Raw genomic sequence first — 16,411 nt, forward strand, 5'->3', positions numbered from 1 at the left:
TCTGCTGCATTGGAAATTTTTTTGTATACCTAGCCATCGATATGTTCTAAGCTCTCTTGGCAAACAAGGCTTCTTCTTACCTATCCTTACAACTTAAGTTCTGTAACCTTTCTGTTTCTGTCCTGACCTTGTCTTCTGTGTTGAAGATCCACCTTCCCATCTCTGCCTGGATTTTCAGTAGGCATCCCATATTAAATAAGGTTCATTGTTTTCTCTGAATCAGTATGATATTCAGGCAGAATATTCAGATACCTCCCTGACACTCCCCACTGCCATCACTGAATTCCCTCTCATAGTCTCTGCACAAATGTAATCAGTAAGCAGCATTACATAAGGGTAAGAATATGAGTGTAGTTAAGGAATGTGAGCTTTAGAATCAACAAATTTTAGTTCAAATCCATTTCCTGTATGTTGTCTGAAACAGATGTAACTTTTTTGAGCATCTTCTCAATACAGGTATACATGATACTTGGTAGGTATGCAAATGTTGGTTCTCTTCTTTTCCCATCTTTTATTTTTGGACACACTTGGACTGTCTCACAGATTATCCTACCTTACCAGTTTTCTTGTCTTTTGTCTGAAGGATGGTTATGTTGATATATGATAGAGACTATACTTTTCGTTCTTAAATAAATATGATAATTTAAGTACCAACAAGTTTTTCCTCAGAAACTCCTTTAGTCTGTGTGCATATTTGATTTTCTTTTTAATACAGGCAGTTGCTTACTACTAAAATGATAAGGAAGTGTTGAAAAACTTTTGTTTCTTAGTTCTTCAATGGTTATATAGCTTCAGAGATGACTATTTCCTTTCTAATTTTTTTCATTTAGTGTAATATCATTGGGTCTAGTTTTGAAAAGCTGTGAAAATTGTGAATTTTTAGGATATGCTACCAGATTAACTTTGGGGGAAAAAAAACTTGGCAAGGGAACTGGGCAGCTAGGAATAGAACCAAGGCCTCAAGCACACTAGGCAGCCACCCTACCACAGACTGACTGGCTTTAGGCTTGTTTCTTTGTAGCAGCTAGTAAATATCCACTGGGTTCATAATTGCATATTGATATTAATTAGAAAGAAATGGAAATGTGATTCAAAAAAGATTGATAATGCTCAGGAATCCCTGAAATGTACTTCAGAATAACTTCTTAGTATACCAGGTGAGTATAAACAAAACACAAGAATTTAAGAAGCTAGATATAAGCTTCTTAATGTCAGGATATTATCTTTATAACTCTCTATGGACTCTTAATTATATCTAGGTTAAATTTAAATCTTTGAGCGAAAAAAATTAATGTGTTATTAGATCTCATAGGAGCACCTGATTATTGTGAGATTTCCTAAATTTTGGTGTTGACCTTTTAATAACGGGCTATTGTTCTTATTTGTGACTAAATGAAGAAATTGCGAATTTCTACACTGTATCACAGTTTAATGGAACTTTATAATGGCATTTTAAATTTCTTGGATGTTTTCATACATGTTTTTCTCCATAGGAACCTTAGAATTATTTGAAGTTCTCCAAAATCTCAAAGAGATTTGAATATAAATTGCATTAAATATTGACAGTCACACGGTTGCCACATTCAGTCCAGGAACATGATGTTTGTTTTTGTTCAAATCGTCTTTTCAGTTCTTCCATAAAATTTTGTAATTTTCTCTGTTACAGGTTTTGCAAATTTCTTAATGTTTTTGCCTCGAGATTCATTAAGTTTTTCTTTGTTATTTTTAATATATTTTCTAAGAGTTTTTTTTTTTTTAAGGTAGGAAAGTTCGTGATTTTTACTTACTAGCCAAATTGTTAAACTTTTAGTCCTAACAGTTTTGTTGTTCTCCTGGTGGATTGCAAATATTTTTGTAAGACAAGGTAATTGACCTCTGAATTTACCTTTTTTTAAAAGCTCTTTTCACTTATGGATATGAAACCTCCCATCTCTAGAGCCAAGATGATTCTCATCACTAAAGCTGCTATAAAAGCTATTAAGGTAAGAATAAAATAAATATATGTAATGTAAAAATGTTTTTGAAAATTTTAAAATGTTATTCATCTTGAGAATTCAGGCCTGATCAAAGAATACTAATATGCTTTTGCTGAAGGTTCATGATAATACTGTGCATTTAAATTGTATGTTATTTCATTTTTTTATTTCATTTAATTCTTACTATAGAACAACTATTAGCTTCCTTTCTTATAAGAAAGAAAAGAAGAAAAAAAAAAAAAAAAGATTTAGGCTCCATGAATTTAAATGTCTTACTCAAGATCACACTTAAGTAATTCATTTTATAGAAACTGCATTGCTTAGTTCTAATTTCATTGTAGTTGTTCCTTTCATAAGACTGCCTAATATCCTGCTTTATGAAAATTTATTGATTAAAAATCCAATCAAAGGCTAAACATGGTGGTGCACACCTGTAATCCCAGGGACTTGGGAGGCTGAGGCAGGAGGATCCCAATTTCAAGGCCAACCTCAGCAATTAGTGAAGACCTAAGCAACTTAGTGAGACCCTGTCTCAAAATTAAAAAAAATAAAAAAGGATGAGGCTGTGTGACTCAGTGACTAAGTGCTTCTGTGTTCAATCCCTGGTACAAAAAAAAAAAAAAAAATGGAAGGACCTTCCATTTAGGGAAAATTTAGTAGTTTTTGTTTTAGTTGATTCTAATTTGTTATTTATGATTTTTTTTTTCATTTGTTGCTTTTGGATTATTTCTCACAGTTTCTTAAGTATTATCTTGATATTTTTAAATTGTGCACATTTCAAGGTTTTAAGTATTTTTGAATTATAGGAAATGTAGAAAGTATTAAGCTTGCCAATAATTTTTTTTTAATTCTTTTCAGCTTTATAAGCATGTAGTTCAAATAGTAGAAAAGTTCATCAAAAAGGTAACTATTTCATTATTACCTCATTTATGATGCATATTTATAATTTACATTGTAAATTGTGATTTGAATGCTTGCTTTTAAAGCAGCTTTGTTTAAAAGTAGCCTCTAGATGTTGCAGTATCATTGATTAAGCATTTACTGTGAACTGGGTACTCAACTTTTATGTCATGCCTCACGACACAATTTGTTGTCTTTGGGCCAAGAGCCGTATGCCTGATGGACCTGCTCTACCCTTCGTCCATCTACTCTGTTGACATTCTCTCACCTTTTAAGTATTTCAGGTGAATTACTTTGTGAAGTTTCCCCAGTTTTTCCCTATTTCCATCAAAATCAAGCCTTTTTAAAATTTGTTCTGTATTTGTGTGTCGTTTTCCAACTTGTGAGATTAAATTAGCCACACGTCTGTCTCTACAAGACCGAGAACAGTCTTAGACATTCTAGTAGCAAATCAAAGTGCACATAAGTAAATGGGGAAAATGTTCCCTATTAGCTGCTGTGTCCTGATTACTATAATGTTCACATTTGAATATACTTAAACATTTTATTTATGTTCATGAACATTTGTAAGAGAAAAATTGAGACAAATGTTGGTCATTAACCTACTTTTTCCACGGAGTTTAATCCAAAACATCTGCAAAATACTCCTTTGCATACTTGTTATTATGATTTACTCAGCCAGTTGCCTGTATCTGGATATTTAGATATTTCTGACTTTTTACTTTTTATAGACAATGCATTGCTAAATAGCCTTAAGGGGAAAATATATGCATATCTGCTTTCCTTTGTATAAATTCCTAGATGTGTGGTTGTTGGATCAGATAGGCTTTGTTTATATTGCTAATTGTCTTCTGTAAGGGTACCTTTTGCCACTACCACTAGAAATGTGTTATAGGTACCAATTTCTCTATTTTTGAGGGAAGGGGATCAATTTTATATATCCAAAATGACCTTTTAATTTTTATTTCTCTGGCACTGTACTTTAGTAGAATTAAAATTGATATATTCTTATTTTGATAATTTTAAAAGGAAAAATTTGTTAATTTGGAGTAGAGATTAAGTGAATCTATATGAAAGTGGCTTAGGGTTTGAAAAGTAATGTCAATTCTGAGAAATTGGAAGAGGATGGGGAGGAATCAGACACATGTATAATCTTGGATCTGAAGTATCTAAGAATGGTAGTTCTCTATAGACTTGGGGGAAATTTGACAAGTTAACTAATAAGATGACTGAAACATTTGGGTAGTCTCCAAAGAGTCATTGGATGAATATGTAATGTTGCATAATATGAGATTAATGGGTGATTGTGATTTTGCTTTTCTTGTACTGACTTTGCATGCTTACCCTTGCAGTGTAAACCGGAGTACAAGGTTCCAGGATTATATGTAATTGACTCAATAGTGCGACAGTCTCGTCATCAGTTTGGAACTGATAAAGATGTTTTTGGGCCAAGATTCTCTAAAAACATAACCGCCACATTCCAATATTTATATCTCTGTCCATCTGAAGATAAGGTATAGTTAATTTTTAAATTAAAAATTTAGATTATTGAGTTTTTTATTTTTATATTTATTTAAATGGATATTAGATATTTGAAGCCTACTACGTTACTAGATAAAATCTCCATTTAGTGATCTCTGTGAGTTTGAAGCAAAACCCAGTATTTTCTGCCATGATCATTTTATATTTGTTTTCTTGTGAAGTTCTTCAGGAGTGTTGTACAGTCGAAATATGAAAGGAACCAAATTCATTGCCTCAAGTGGTTGCTAGAGATCTATAGAGGGGAAAGGGGAGATGCTAATTAACAGGTCCAATACTTTTTAGCTAAGTGAGATGAGTAAATTCTAGAGATTGTTGAATAGCATAATACCTATAGTTAATAGTTCTGTATCCTACACTTAAAAATTTGTTAAAAGAGTAGATATCATATTAAAAGTATTCTTACCCCAGTTAAATAAACTTTAAAAAAATATATGCTCTAGAAGCATAATCTTGCTTTAAATAAAAATCACTGGAAAGATGGACTTTTATGGTTGTGATGAAGTGGTGTTTATCTCCGATTACTGCTTATTCCAGAAGGAAAGGGCCAATAGTTAATGGTCTTCCCCAACATACAGAAGTGCTTGCGTAGTTAGTATGTATTAGTAATTAGATAACAGTAGATGATTCCTTTTACATATATTGTTGGTTTTACAATGTATTATAGAAAGGTTGATAAACATTACAATAAGTGGACTACAAATTGGTGGAGGATTACACTGGTAAACATACTCAGTAATGAAGAATGGAGACATTTATAATGTCCTATAAATTTTGGTGGTAAAAGATTCTGTTTGTATTCCTTTTTTTGAGAAAAAGGAAAAAAGACAGTTTATTGCTTTGCTAGCAAAGGAGAAATACAGGGGACTCCTGTCCTGGAGTCTGTGATTTTTGCCTGTATTTGTATTCTTAAAAGAGTAGTGTTCTTGGGGGGGAAACGTATTAAATAATAAAAACAGGAATGATTCCTTCAGTAGGAGGTAAAAATTGTGCCCGTGACTAACACATCTTCTCTGGGTCTCCTTCAGTTTATTTGGCCACCAAAAGAACTTGCCTCTCAATTATAGGCCAGTTTCTAAAATATTTAAATATTTTTAACTGTTATTCTAAAGAAATTTCTTCTTCATTTACTTCTTTCTCTCTCTTTTTTTGGTCCTTGGTGGTTTATCTTTGTAACCATAAATAAAAAAAAACAGTGAAAACCTCAAAATATATTTCTTTTTCATCCCTAACTCTGTATTCTTCTGTTCCTGAATTATACCCACCACAGAAAAGGCCTAATTAACGTGGTTTAATTGGATTATAATTGATGGGTATTTTTTTTTCCCCCTGTTTATGAAATAGCATGGAAATGTTAGCCTAAGAGGTCTTTCTCCTGTTTTTAAAAGAGCGATATAATAAATTATTTATGCAAATATTTATTATATATTTGTGTTTTCTCACACATAACAGAGTAAAATAGTTCGTGTGCTGAACCTTTGGCAAAAAAATGGAGTGTTCAAAATTGAAATTATTCAGCCTCTTTTGGACATGGCAGCAGGAACCAGTAACACTGCCCCTGTAGCAGAAAATGTTACCAACAATGAAGGTATAATCATGTAATTCTTATTCCTAATGAAAATGTGCTTTTGTTACTTGTTACAGTATAAACCTCAGAAACTATGAGCTATATATTTTATTATGTGTTGAAGTGGATGAGTTTTATTTTATCAAAGAGCCATAAAGGAGTTTTAAAGGGGAAATTTGTAAGTTGACTTTTTTTTTTTTTTTTAAGATAGGATCTCACTAAATTGCTGAGGCTAGCCTCAAGGCTCATGATGCCCTCCCTCAGCCTCCCATGTTGCTGGGATTACAGGCATGCATCACTGCACCTGACTATAAATCAACATTTTCTTAGGTTTTAATGCCCCCCCCTTTTTTTTTAAAGGCTCACCTCCACCTCCAGTCAAAATTTCTTCTGAACCACCACAAACCACTCCAAACTCCATACCTACAGTACCACAGTTGCCCAGCTCTGATGCTTTTGCTGCTGTGGCTCAACTGTTTCAGACAACTCAAGGCCAACAGGTAAGCTACCTCTTCAGAGATTGAATTGTTGCAGAGTTAGGTACTGTCGTCAGCTCTTGTTTTTCCATTCTTCATTCATAAACATATTGAAGGGAGGAAATGTGTCTGCTTTTCAACTAGAAAGGCCCCCACTAGGGAGGTAATTACATAAGGATAATAAGGAAAATACAAAAGTGGAGAACACAAGAATGACAATACATCTTTGAAGAGAACTTCAGAACTCCTCTAAGTGGCCAGTGTTCTTTGTCACAATTCTAGTAGCATTTCTGGTTGAATTAAAGATTGATTGGAGAGAATTTTTTCATGTTTTTAGAAGAAAAACTTACTTTGTTCACAATTAAGTGTATTTCCCTTCTCTTTGACCATCATTTTATATCATTGAGATTGTCAGTATACTTTAAGCAATGCACACTATAATATATTCATTCACAAACTTAACCATTAGTAAAAAGTGGATTTTTTTTAAAGTAAATTAACTTTTGTACTCTGATTATACCTTGTTGTGTGGTTTATCAGTTTTCCCATTCTTTAAGCTTCAGCAGATCCTTCAGACTTTTCAACAACCTCCAAAACCACAGTCTCCCGCTCTTGACAATGCTGTGATGGCTCAGGTTCAGGCTATCACAGCTCAGTTAAAGACAGCTCCTACACAACCACCTGAACAAAAAGCTGCTTTCCCCCCACCTGAACAAAAAACTGCATTTGACAAGGTAACGCTTCTCTCATAACACCCACCTCCCTGTCTGTATCACTCAACTTGGATTGTGGGAGTTATCCCTTCTGTAGCTTTCCTGTGGGATGTTACTTTTGTTGTTTGTGGTTTGAGACATTTTCTGCCCACTCAACATCAAAGTATTGATTATATTTCATGGTTATAAATGTAGTATATACTCATTGCAAAAATTTTCATGGAATAAATGAAATTGAACCCAAGAAAATTCTTCACTGACCTCCATACTTAGAAATTACCACTATAAAATTTTGCTGTATATCTTTTCAGAATGAATTTCCTGTGACTATATACTTTCCATTAACTGGTCATAATAACATACCTGCTTATTTTGATCTTAATTCTCAACCTTATTGTTGTTGCTGTTACTGCTAGTGAGTTGAGATCTATGCTTTTTAGTAAATGCCCATTAGTATGTAGGATTCCATGGACCTGTCAGTTGAACCATTCTTCTATATATAGACTTAAAGTTACTGTGTTTATTGTTTATAGACCTTAGTTACCATATCTATAATGTGAGGGTTTTGGTTGGTTCAGTGTCTTTCAGCTGCTGTCTTGGACCTTATGGTTCTTTAAGCACATCTAAGAAGTTTTGACTAAGGACATGGGTATACTGAACATGGACAGCTCAGAGATTCCTGTGAAGTTTTAACCCACAGAGCTCAACTCTTAGTGTTTTAATTGGGTGTATGGCTGTGTAAAATTTCATTTTACTTTTAAAGTTTTCACTGTGAGACACACAAAAGTTTGAAAATCATGAAACTAAAATGATATCTTTGGTTTTGTCATCTCTGAAATTTCTGATTCTTTCCTTCATTCTAATTATAAAGATGTAAGAGCTTTATTGCCACTGGTTCAAATTAAGAATCCTTGTGGTGAATGCTGATTTTCATTGTATCCTAGTAATTTATGAATGACTTAAATAAAAGGGTGAATGCATTATTTTAAGTAAAAAAGAAATCCATGCTTGTGGGAGAAAACAAATACTACTGAAAATTACAAAGGGAAGCAAATCCATACTAGTTTGAACAGATTTGTATTCTTTCACACCCATTTCCAGGCACAATATAAATTCTTATATTGGTGATATTCTTAGTCTTTTGTTATGTATTTCAATTCAGAAAACTCCTCACCTACATTTTAAAGGAATTTATATATTCTTCTAGTAGTTTTATTTATTTAATATTTGTCTGTTTATTTCCTCTGGAATCTAGTTAAATTTTTAAAGTTTTAAATTGCCAGTTCTTCAGTACTTTGTCATGCACTAAAATTCTCATGTTTGTCTTATCTTAACAGTGTTCTGTCCCACTAATAATATATTTATTTCAGCTTCATAACAGTTGTAATAACATGTAAGCTTGGGATTGACCCCAGGGCCTCCTTGCCCATGCTAAGCAAATATTTCACCACTCAGCTACACCTACAGCATATACATGCCGTATTTTATTTCTAGGTGTTCCCCCTACTTTCTCAAACTTCCTATTGGAATTCCTTGGCTATTCATAGTCGTGTATTAGGGTTCCTCAGAGAGAGAACAGTAATTATATGAATTACTGGAAAGAGACTTATCTTAAGGAATTGACTCATGCACTTAGGCCAGCAAATTTGGAACTGTCATACAGGTCAGCAGACTGGAAATTCAGATAAGAGTTAACATTGCAGGCCTCTTGCAGGCCTGAGTCTAAATTCTGCAGTCCAGCAGACTGAAAACTCAGGCAGGGTTTCTGTGTTGCAGTTTTGAGGAGGATTCCTTCCTCAAGAAACCTCAGTTTTTGTTCTCAAGACCTTTACCTGTTTGGTTAAGACCCACTCCTTAGGAAGGGTAGTCCGCTTTACTCAAAGTCTACTGGTTTCAGTGGTAATCTCCTCTAAAAAAATACCTTCATCTGGATTAGAGTTTGACCTAACAAATGGTCACCATATAACCTAGCTAAGTTGATGTACTTTCTCAGATGAACTTTTTAGCATTCCTTTAAATCTACGGGTTAATTTGGGAAGTCCTAAGAACTTCTGCAAAATCTCCATTTTCTAAAATCTTTTAAATAATTTTCCTTAGATAGATCCTGTACTTTTTTTTCTTTCATTTATTCTTAGCTATGTGATCATTTTTAGTGTTTCATGCTGCTTTCTTCATGTGATAGAGAAAAACTGTTGATTTTTTAATTTTATCTTATAAATGGTCACAGTATTAAATGCTTTTGTTTTCTAGTTGATTCTCTTGGATTTTCTAAGTTGCTACTAAATTTGACTTTTCTCTTTGATATCTGGTGCCTGTTTCTTTTTCTCTTTCTACCAATGACTAGGCCTTCCAGAAAAAAATCAAATAAAAGCCCTGTTAGTGGATGTCCTTATCTTGTTGATTGGAATTATAATTCCTTCAGTGTTCTTTACCTTAAGTGAGTTTGCTTGTGTTTGTTAGTTACATCAAATTTATAGAACAGAATTCTGTGCTTTTTCATTAAAGGTGTATTTTAAGCTAGTCACTGAGAATTTGTCAATTTCAGAGTTTCTTTGAAAGCACGAAAAAATTACTCTGGGATAGATGTTAGTTTTTAATTGCTCAGGTCTTTTTCCAAAGCAATATGTATTTATCAGTGATATAATGCAAAGATCATAGGTTTTGTTTTTGTTAAGAAACTTAAAATCAGAGTTTTAATTTTGGCTCCTATCACTATCCTGATGTGGAGTTAATGTTCAGTGTTCACTACTGTGAAATAGTGATGCAGTAACTATATTTCATTGCTGCTACAAGGGTTAGATAAGCTAGTATATGTAAAACAGCAAGGTGCCTGGGCCTATAGTTTATGTTTAGAAAATATGAAATGTAGGGCTGGGGAATATAGCTCAGTTGGTAGAGTGTTTGCCTTGCAAGCACAAGGCCCTGGGTTCAATCCCCAGCACCGCAAAAAAAAAAAAAAAAAAAAAAAAAAAAAAAAAAAAAAAATATGTATTTATAAAAAAAACTTTTGATCACCTGACCCAGAATTTAAAAAAAGAAACACAAATTAGCTCTGTCCCAAACATTTTGCACTTGGTTTTGTCCTCCATATTTTATTGTTGAAAGATGAGCCTTCCTTTCCCTAATTTAGAAATCTGTTGTTCAATGAATTAGAACCACTGTCTCTAGGCAGAACTGTTAAAGAACATAAGTTTAGGAATTGTGAAGTTGAAATCCACGAGCAGAATGGACACATCTTAAAAATTTGCTTGTTGTAAGCCAAAGACTTGGGGCTTTGAAATAAAAAAGCCCAGTGTTCACATCCTAATTCTACCATTCATTGACTTAATAATCTTGATTATATTTTTTAATCACCTGAAGTTTAGTTTCTTTAGCTTATAAAAAGAACAAACTACATCTTCATTGCAGGCTTCTTATGATGATGAAATACTTTGTAACCCACAAAAACATTAGTAGGTATTCAGTAAGTTACTTTCCTTTGTCTTATTTTAAAATTAGTGTTCTTCTAATTGTGTGATCATGTGATCTCACTTGTTCTGTGTGTGTGTGTGGCTTTTTTTTTGTTTTTGTTTTTGTTTTTTTTGGTACTAGGGATTGAACTCGGGGTCATTTAACCACTGAGCCATAGCCTCAGTCCTTTTTTGTATTTTATTTAGAGACAGAGTCTCACTGAGTTGCTTAGGGCTTCGCTAAGTTGCTGAGGCTGATTTTGAACTCGAGATCCTCCTGCCTCAGCCTTGCACATTGCTGGGATTACAGGCATGCACCACTGCTCCCAGCTATTCTGAATGATTTTTTTTAATGAAAATTACTGGTAAGCTGTGAAGTTTGAAAAAGAAGCTAGTGAATAGGCGGTGAGATGACTCTGTGCCTCTGTCCTATGCCATTTTCTTTTTCATATTAGTATATTCTTGAATAAGCAATGTAGGGATATTTTACTGTGTGTGTTCATAGTGATTGGATAAAACAGTTCTTATACATTAATATTTGACTAAGAATGTACACCCATTTTCGTGTGCACAGAGTTCCAGAAGTTTTTAGTCTTATGTAAATTAATATTTTAGAAAGATAAGTACACTGCTAAATTAATTATGAAATAAGCAGGTAGAAAATGGTCAGAAAGAAAATACTGCATTTATAATTGGAGAAGGAAAGCAGAATAAAAAATTGTCTTTTCCAAAATGGCATTTGTGTAAAAATTGTCTTTCAACCAAGATCTTCTGGGATATGACAAAATTAGATTGTATACAACAGTGTGGTGGGGTTAATGACGATGGCAAACGTCTGTTGTTTTTATAAAGTTTTTTGTTTAGTAAATTCTAGTATAAATTTTTAAATGGAGTAATGGCACACCTATTCCAGAAGCTGCTTGATAGATTTGATTATGATGATGAGCCAGAAGCTGTGGAAGAATCAAAGAAAGAAGATGTTGCTGCCGTCACCACTGCAACACCTGCTGCTGTGGCCCCTCCTGCATCTTCTGTGGCCACACCTGCTACTGCTGCCGCTGCAGCCACTGCTGCTGCACCCACTGCCACCTCACCACCCCCTCCACAGACAGCATTGTGAGTTTCTAAGTTGATAATAGTTGTAAAGTACAATCTGAGTAACATTCAGTTAAAAACAAAAAATTCCAGTGGAATAATTGTTCTGTAAAATTGGCACATTATGGATTTTCTTCTGAACAGAGGGTATCTTGTTAGATTTAGAATTTAAAAAATGGCTTTTATGTTGGAAATAATACTAATGACTTCTGAACAACATTCATTATGTTTCTGTAATATAGATGTGTCTGAGAATCTTACATTCTTCTAAATTAGTTAAAAGATTCCTCACTTTTTTTTTTTTTTTTTTTTTTTTTTTTTAAGTGGATTTCCTGGAGATGGCATGCCGCAGCCAGCTTATACACAGCACCCAAATATGGATCAGTTTCCACCTCGAATGATGGGGATACAACAAGATCCAGTACACCATCAGGTGTGGGCGTTTTTCTTGCAACTGAGTTTTAATAACTCAAAATCTGTTCCTTAGAGACTGTGTTTTGCTCTTCACAGACCACAGTTAATTTGTGTGATTAAGTAATACTGCAACTCCAATTAATTAGCTGTTGAGCACAAAACTCTTTTAAGTTGCTTTTTATTTTAATTAAAACAAGCTTACTAAGCACATAACATGCTCATGTTGTAGCAATAGGTATTTTTGTTAAATAGTTTAGAGAGACATTACAATTCTATTTAAAGAAACTAGTTCCACAGCACTTTCCCTTGCAGGAGCCCTTTTTTCTGCATGTTGTATAGTTAGATACTTCAGAGCCTTCAACTCTCAATGTTCAGAAATATAGTTGGAAATTTGCAGTTAAAGAAGCTACATAGCATACTGGAGATTTATAGGAAGTAGAAGTTCGTTAATCTAATTCAGTAAGTCCTCTATTTCAGTTTCTTAAACTTGGCCATGCATCTGAATTATTGAAGCAGGGAAAGGTCATAATAAATACAGAGCATGGCTGGGTGCAGTAGCATATGTTTGTAATCCCAGTGGTTTGGGAGGCTGAGGCAGGAGGATCATGAGTTCAAACCCAGCCATCACAACTCAGCGAGGCCTTAAGCAACTCAGTGAGACCCTGTCTCTAAATAAAATACAAAAAAGGGCTGGGGATGTCGCTCCGTAGTTGAGTGTCCCTAGGTTCAGTCCCCAGTCCAAAAACATGTATAGAGCGTGGCCCTCCCATACTTTAGTCCATTCAAGAGAATCTTGGGTTTTGTTTTTTTCTTTTCAATTCTATAATGATTTTCTTTTTGGATTCTTTTGTACAACCAGCCAGCCCTGCGAAATAGTACTTTATATAGCTTTTTTTAGAAAAGACTTTGTGAGACATCTGTTTACCCTATATCTATCTCATATGTATTGCTTTCTGTTCCTTCTTTGTATTTTATAATATGAAGTCAACAGTGACTTTAATGACTTGTTGGTGATGTTTGGAAAATATTTTATAAACCTGTTTACAATATGAATAAAACTCATGAACATATTTCTAGCAGTTACTGAAAGTTTAATAATTTGGAAAGATTTTGTGACATTTTTAGTATATTGGATTTGTCTTGTTAGTACTTAAATTGGACGTGCAGAAATAATGTTGTGGTTTGCTAACATATGAAAGAAAAAATTATTAAATCATTATCTTTTATTTGAAACTCTTGAATATGTTGAAATTCCTTCCTTAGTAAATTAAAAAAAAAAAAAAAAAAAAAGTAAACCTAGAAATCACTCTTCTCCCAAAAGACTTAATCGTCATGAAAGTTGAAAGAAAAGCATTTGCAGTAGAGTGCCTTTGACTTTAAGTTCAGCCCATCATGGTGCTTCCTTATGTAAATAAAGCTATGTCCTAAAATGTGTAAAATCAAACCAATATGTTCATAATTTTGAAATGATTTGTAGGATTTTTAACCTAGTACTTGAGTATGTAACAATACTGAGTATGTAACAATACTTCAGGGGAAGATTTTACTATTGAAATTGTTAAAAGTGTTGACTATCATTGTAGCTTTTCCTTGAGTAAGTTTATAGAAGGTATTTCAGTTGTATATAAAGTAACTGAGCATTTTCCAAATTATTTTTGGTAGATTTCACTTAATCTAATCTCATTAAAAATTAAAGGTTCCACTTCCTCCTAATGGACAAATGCCAGGATATGGACTTCTTCCTACACCTCCATTTCCTCCCATGGCTCAGCCTGTGATCCCTCCGACTCCACCTGTACAGCAGACTTTCCAACCTTCTTTTCAGGCACAAAATGAACCACTTACACAGAAGCCACATCAGCAGGTAAAGTTTTATTAGATTGCTAATTATCATTTTAGTTGCCTTGATTTTTATGGACATTTTCTGCTTATTTGCTTGCTGTGTTCTTTTTTCAATATTTAAAATATATATATATATGAGCATTTAAACCCTCTCTATGCTCCAAATTTTTCACCTGATAAGTGAATGTAATAATACTACCAGTTTCCATAGGGATCTGTGAGGTTTGAGATGGACTGTAGAAGATATAAATAATGCCTAGTTTACTATGTTAAAATGGTATATAACATCCAGAAATAGCAAAGAATTGTCTCTCATCTCAAATTATATGAGATTTTTGTTTTTTGGTTTTTTTTTTAAGTGATGACCAGTCATTATTAAACTAGGAAATTGGTCCAAGTAAGCAAAAGATCGAGATAATCTCTTCGGGGCAAGAGAATTTTAATTTAGTAATTGTTAGATTTTGACCTCTAGAATTTGCACAATTTTTACATTTTGTGATGGTTTTGTTTTTAAGGAGATGGAAGTGGAACAACCTTGTATTCCAGAGGTTAAGCGGCATATGTCTGATAGCAGAAAGTCAAGATCTAGGTCAGCATCCAGGTAATTTAGAGAAAATGTCTTGCCAATCCTATATGTCTTTGGAGACATATAGATGAAAATCAAATTGGATTATTTTAATGAATAACACTTGGTATATTTATACATGCGATAAAGGAGGAAGAGGAATACTGATTTTAAAAAGAAAAATCCAAGGTCTATTATCTCACCCATTGTTTCCTTCAAGTTGATCTGGTGCCTATGTGTATAGAATAACCTTGTATTAGAAGAACTATATATTCAAAGTTCCTTTACAACTTTTTATCAACCAACAAAAGCAAAAAGATCATAGTAAAGTCATGTCAGATCAAGTTTTTAATTGCTGCAGAAAAGAAGACTTTCCTGAGTAATAGTAGCAGTGCCTTAATCATGAAAATTAACTTCTTACATTTTAAGTGTATAATTTAATATAGTTTCAAAGGATTGAAGATGATAGATACTTTATAAGCTGGTAACCTTATTTAAATTGTATTCATGCTCTCTCACCTCAGGCATACTAAAGATCTTTAAAATGAGTTCCCAACTAATCTTAAATATTCAGATGTACCTAATTGTTTTTTTTTTTTCCCTCTCCAACTTAATATGAGCATATATTTTTTATTTTTTCTGCACGTACTATTCATTCTTCCTCCTAATGAAAATATTAGGTCACCAAAAAGGAGACGATCTAGATCTGGTTCTAGATCTCGAAGGTCTCGTCACCGACGTTCCCGATCTCGGTCCAGGGATAGACGCCGACATTCTCCTCGATCTCGGTCCCAAGAAAGGCGGGATCGAGAAAAAGAGAGGGAACGGCGACAGAAAGGCCTGCCTCAAATCAAGCCAGAAACTGCAAGCGGTAAATAAATCTTCATATTCAAACTTAATTAATTTTTTTATGTGATGGGTTAAAAATGTTTTATAACCGTGAGCAGAGCCATAAATGATACATATCACTGTGTTGTTTTGTTCTAAATACTGCTTTCTTGTGTCTTGTTTGAATTTAACCATTTATAGGATGTATTAGCTTGCATTATTACCTGAATCTCATCAGATATCTTTAGAATATGTTTAGTAAGGTATACTAGATGTATTCTTGTTATAAATTCAGTAACTATTATTGAGATTTTAATTTATAATAATAACTAGGGCATATGTAAAATTTCTGACTCTACACATGTAAGTTTATTACCTAGAACACAGCATAAAAAAAAAAACTAAACACTCTAAAAGAGTTGGAAAAGTTGACTCCATTTAGTGAACAAAGCACTGAGCTGATTGGTAAAATCAAGAGACTGGCACTCAAGTCCTGGTTCTGCTCTTCATTGGCAGGGTAACTGGACAGATTATTGCTTCTTTGACCTCAAATTTTATTGAGATCTTTAGGTCTAGGACAAAAATAGCAGTTTTTTCCAACTCTTATGTATGCCTTTATCTATCCTGGTTCCATTTCTCCAAGTGCTAACACAATTTTCTAAATTTTTAAAATTTTATATGGGATTTTTCTGTTTTAAACTTTGGGTATCATAGATGTAGTGCATATATTTTATGTAACTTTTTAGTGTAACATGAAGTTCATTTATTAAATGTGAATATTTTTATGATTATGATTTTATTTTCAGTTTGCAGTACTACACTCTGGGTGGGGCAGCTGGACAAAAGGACTACTCAACAGGATGTTGCCAGTCTTTTGGAAGAGTTTGGTCCCATTGAATCAATTAATGTGAGTATTTAATGATAGTAGAGAGATATGATTAATACCATTCTATGAAATTGAGGATTTGAGATCTGAGTTACAATTTACATAGACTTGCAGATAAAATGGCTACAGGTTAGGTGTTCTGAGTCCGTGTTCAGCATTCT

At 33.5% G+C, this 16,411-nt stretch overlaps 1 protein-coding gene across 5 annotated transcripts in view; it reads left to right on the forward strand.

The window, feature by feature from the left end:
- Positions 1–16,411, forward strand: part of SCAF4 (SR-related CTD associated factor 4) — a 60,168-nt gene that overhangs the window by 23,206 nt on the left and 20,551 nt on the right. For 2 of the 5 annotated variants that reach the window (XM_079156421.1, XM_079156423.1), the window contains exons 2-13: positions 1,899–1,982; positions 2,835–2,879; positions 4,229–4,390; positions 5,868–6,003; positions 6,343–6,482; positions 7,016–7,192; positions 11,534–11,736; positions 12,040–12,148; positions 13,826–13,993; positions 14,487–14,560; positions 15,217–15,407; positions 16,171–16,271. In XM_079156421.1, the coding sequence (XP_079012547.1) occupies positions 1,899–1,982; positions 2,835–2,879; positions 4,229–4,390; positions 5,868–6,003; positions 6,343–6,482; positions 7,016–7,192; positions 11,534–11,736; positions 12,040–12,148; positions 13,826–13,993; positions 14,487–14,560; positions 15,217–15,407; positions 16,171–16,271 (1,590 nt within the window). Of the gene's footprint in view, positions 1–1,898; positions 1,983–2,834; positions 2,880–4,228; positions 4,391–5,867; positions 6,004–6,342; positions 6,483–7,015; positions 7,193–11,533; positions 11,737–12,039; positions 12,149–13,825; positions 13,994–14,486; positions 14,573–15,216; positions 15,408–16,170; positions 16,272–16,411 lie in introns of all 5 variants that reach the window. The other 3 variants (XM_079156420.1, XM_079156422.1, XM_079156424.1) reach the window with 2 other exon arrangements.

This window comes from Sciurus vulgaris (assembly GCF_902686455.1).
Source record: "Sciurus vulgaris genome assembly, chromosome: 10".
NCBI classification, from domain to species: domain Eukaryota; kingdom Metazoa; phylum Chordata; class Mammalia; order Rodentia; family Sciuridae; genus Sciurus; species Sciurus vulgaris.